Source organism: Priapulus caudatus, unplaced genomic scaffold (genome assembly GCF_000485595.1).
Source record: "Priapulus caudatus unplaced genomic scaffold, Priapulus_caudatus-5.0.1 Scaffold1736, whole genome shotgun sequence".
Taxonomy (NCBI): Eukaryota; Metazoa; Priapulida; class Priapulimorpha; order Priapulimorphida; family Priapulidae; genus Priapulus; species Priapulus caudatus.
In genome coordinates, this window is record NW_014578797.1 from 45,128 (window position 1) to 47,849 (window position 2,722).

Sequence of the window (2,722 nt, forward strand, 5' to 3'; positions counted from 1 at the left end):
GGGTTAGGGCTAGGATTAGGGTTGTGGTTAAGGTTAGGGTTAGGGTTAGGGTTAGGGCTAGGATTATGGTTGTGGTTAAGGTTAGGGTTAGGGTTCGCGCTAGGGTTATGGTTAGGGTTAGGATTGGGGTCGTGTTTAGGGTTAGGGTTGAGTGTTAGGGTTAGGGTTAGGGTTAGGGCTAGGATTATGGTTGTGGTTAAGGTTAGGGTTAGGGTTCGCGCTAGGGTTATGGTTAGGGTTAGGATTGGGGTTGTGGTTAGGGTTAGGGTTGAGTGTTAGGGTTAGGGTTAGGGTTGAGTGCTAGGGTTAGGGTTATATGGTTAGGGTTAGAGCTTGGATTAGCATAGGCTTTGGTTAGCGTTAGGCCAGGTATGTGTTGTCAGACTCTATAAGTTCCCTCCTCCTTGACCTATTACGGACATTAATCGGATTTTCGTGGGACGGCGAAGCGCCTGTTGTGGATCGCTGGGGCTTTGGCAAGAATGAGTGTGCTTAGCTTTCAGAAGCTGCTACCATTGATTAAACATTCTCTTAGTAAACATACTCTCCGCGGCTCAGCTTCCATTCCTTTGCACACGCCTCCCTCCCAGTCCTCCCCTCTCCAGTCCTCCCAGTCCTCCCCTCTCCAGTCCTCCCAGTCCTCCCCTCTCCAGTCCTCCCAGTTCTTCCCTCTCCAGTCCTCCCAGTCCTCCCCTCTCCAGTCCTCCCAGTCCTCCCCTCTCCAGTCCTCCCCTCCCTTCTGTCGATACAGCAAACATTATATATAATCAAGAGCGTATTAAGAATGCGCTCTTAATACGCATAAGAATGACTCTTATAATGCTATTATAACGAACTACTCTTCAGAATGCATTTTTAATACGCTCTTGATATAATTTATAGCGAGGATTTCAGCGTAGATTCCAGCCAGCAGTGGTTCGCTATTAAAGCATTGCTTTGCATCGTTTTTTCTTCCGCCAGGTTTGCAAGAAGAGCGAGGAGAGCAAGAAGAGGGTATATACAGCTCGTTAAATGATGTGCTTCTTATTGTTCGTTAGTTATAATTTGCAGTGACTAGCTTTAGGTAGAGGGCGCTGTTAGCGGTGGCGACCACGGGCCTTGTGTTGGTTCAAATCACGACGCGTGTGCGCGTGCGCACGAACGTCATTTCCGTTTAGATCCATTTATTTTCTTGTTTGTTTTTTCTGTGTTGTTGTGGGTTTCATATTTACAGGGGTTTATAATGACAAATAATTTGTTATTATTAACCCCTGATATTTAGTACTGCTGTAGTGCGATTGTGTGGGACACATATAGATATCGTTTATATAATTATTTTTCTCTTCTTTTCTATCTTGCCTGTACTACTGTAGCGACTATTCAGAAATTCGTTTGTGCGTTTTATTTATTTGTTAAATAACGAGGAACAAGCGTTGCTCGTTAATTAGTGACGTCATGTTTAGGTTTGCTGTTGGTCCGGGATCTAGACGCTGCTGTTGCTAGGCAGCCTCGGGATCGGTCCGTCTGTCGTCTGCGTCCTCTCATGAGTGCATTTCAGTGACCTCTGGTGATCTATAGTGACCTCTAGTGAGGTCACCACTCGAGTTTGGTGACCTTAGATGACCTTTAACTGACTTTGGCGTTTGTTTGACCTTGACATTAACGACATGTGACGTCACCGGCGTCTGGACACGAGCTGATCATAAAATTTACCGATTATAATATTATATTATTTTGTAAAAAAACAACAACAATTATTCGCGCATTTTTCGTCGGTATGTAGGTTAGGCAGATGACGGCGGCGTTTGCCAGCGGTGAGCTCCCCAAGTCACCGGAGACGCGGCGCAGTCATGTGACGAAGGGCAGCTACCTGATTGGACATCTCACGGGCAGCCCGGACCTAGGTGAGCAGCGCCATCTGTGTGTGCATGGATGACGTAGGTACATCAGTGACGTATGTGCATGGATGACGTAGGTACATCAGTGACGTATGTGCATGGATGACGTAGGTACATCAGTGACGTATGATGATGATGCTGTTGCAGAAAAGTCGAGTTCCAGTTCTCCGTCGTGCGGTGGCGCCACAGGCGGTTCTGTCGCGGTACCGCCGCGCTACACCGCCGTCATGTCAGAGTCTGAGTCGACGGCCACAGATGGCAGCACCACCGAGACGCCGGTCTTCCAGCGTCGGCGCAAGCTGCCGTCGCCGAGGACGTCTCCAAAGTATGTGGATACTCATCTATCTGGATGGATGGATGGATAGATAGATAGATAGATAGATAGATAGATAGATAGATAGATAGATAGATAGATAGATAATGGATGGATGGATGGATGGATGGATGGATGGATGGATGGATGGATGGATGGATGGATGGATGGATGGATGGATGGATGGATGGATGGATGGATGGATGGATGGACCATCCATGCATCCATGCATCCATCTATCCTTGCAGTGATCCATCCATCCTTGCAGCCATCCATCCATCCATCAATCCATCCATCCATCCATCCATCCATCCATCCATCCATCCATCCATCCATCCATCCGTCCATCCATCCATCCTTGCAGCAATCCATCCATCCTTGCAGCCATCCATCCATCCATCAATCCATCCATCCATCCATCCATCCATCCATCCATCCATCCATCCATCCATCCATCCATCCATCCATACATCCATCCATCCATCCATCCATCCATCCATCCATCCATCCATCCATCCATCCATCCATCCAT

The 2,722-nt window shown here is 47.6% G+C and overlaps 1 protein-coding gene across 1 annotated transcript in view; it reads left to right on the top strand.

Moving 5' to 3' along the window:
- Positions 1 to 2,722, top strand: part of LOC106817464 — a 36,116-nt gene that overhangs the window by 32,071 nt on the left and 1,323 nt on the right. The window contains exons 15-17 of the mRNA XM_014822131.1: positions 961 to 1,028; positions 1,763 to 1,883; positions 2,025 to 2,202. Coding sequence (XP_014677617.1) covers positions 961 to 1,028; positions 1,763 to 1,883; positions 2,025 to 2,202 — 367 coding nt within the window. The remainder of the gene's footprint in view (positions 1 to 960; positions 1,029 to 1,762; positions 1,884 to 2,024; positions 2,203 to 2,722) is intronic.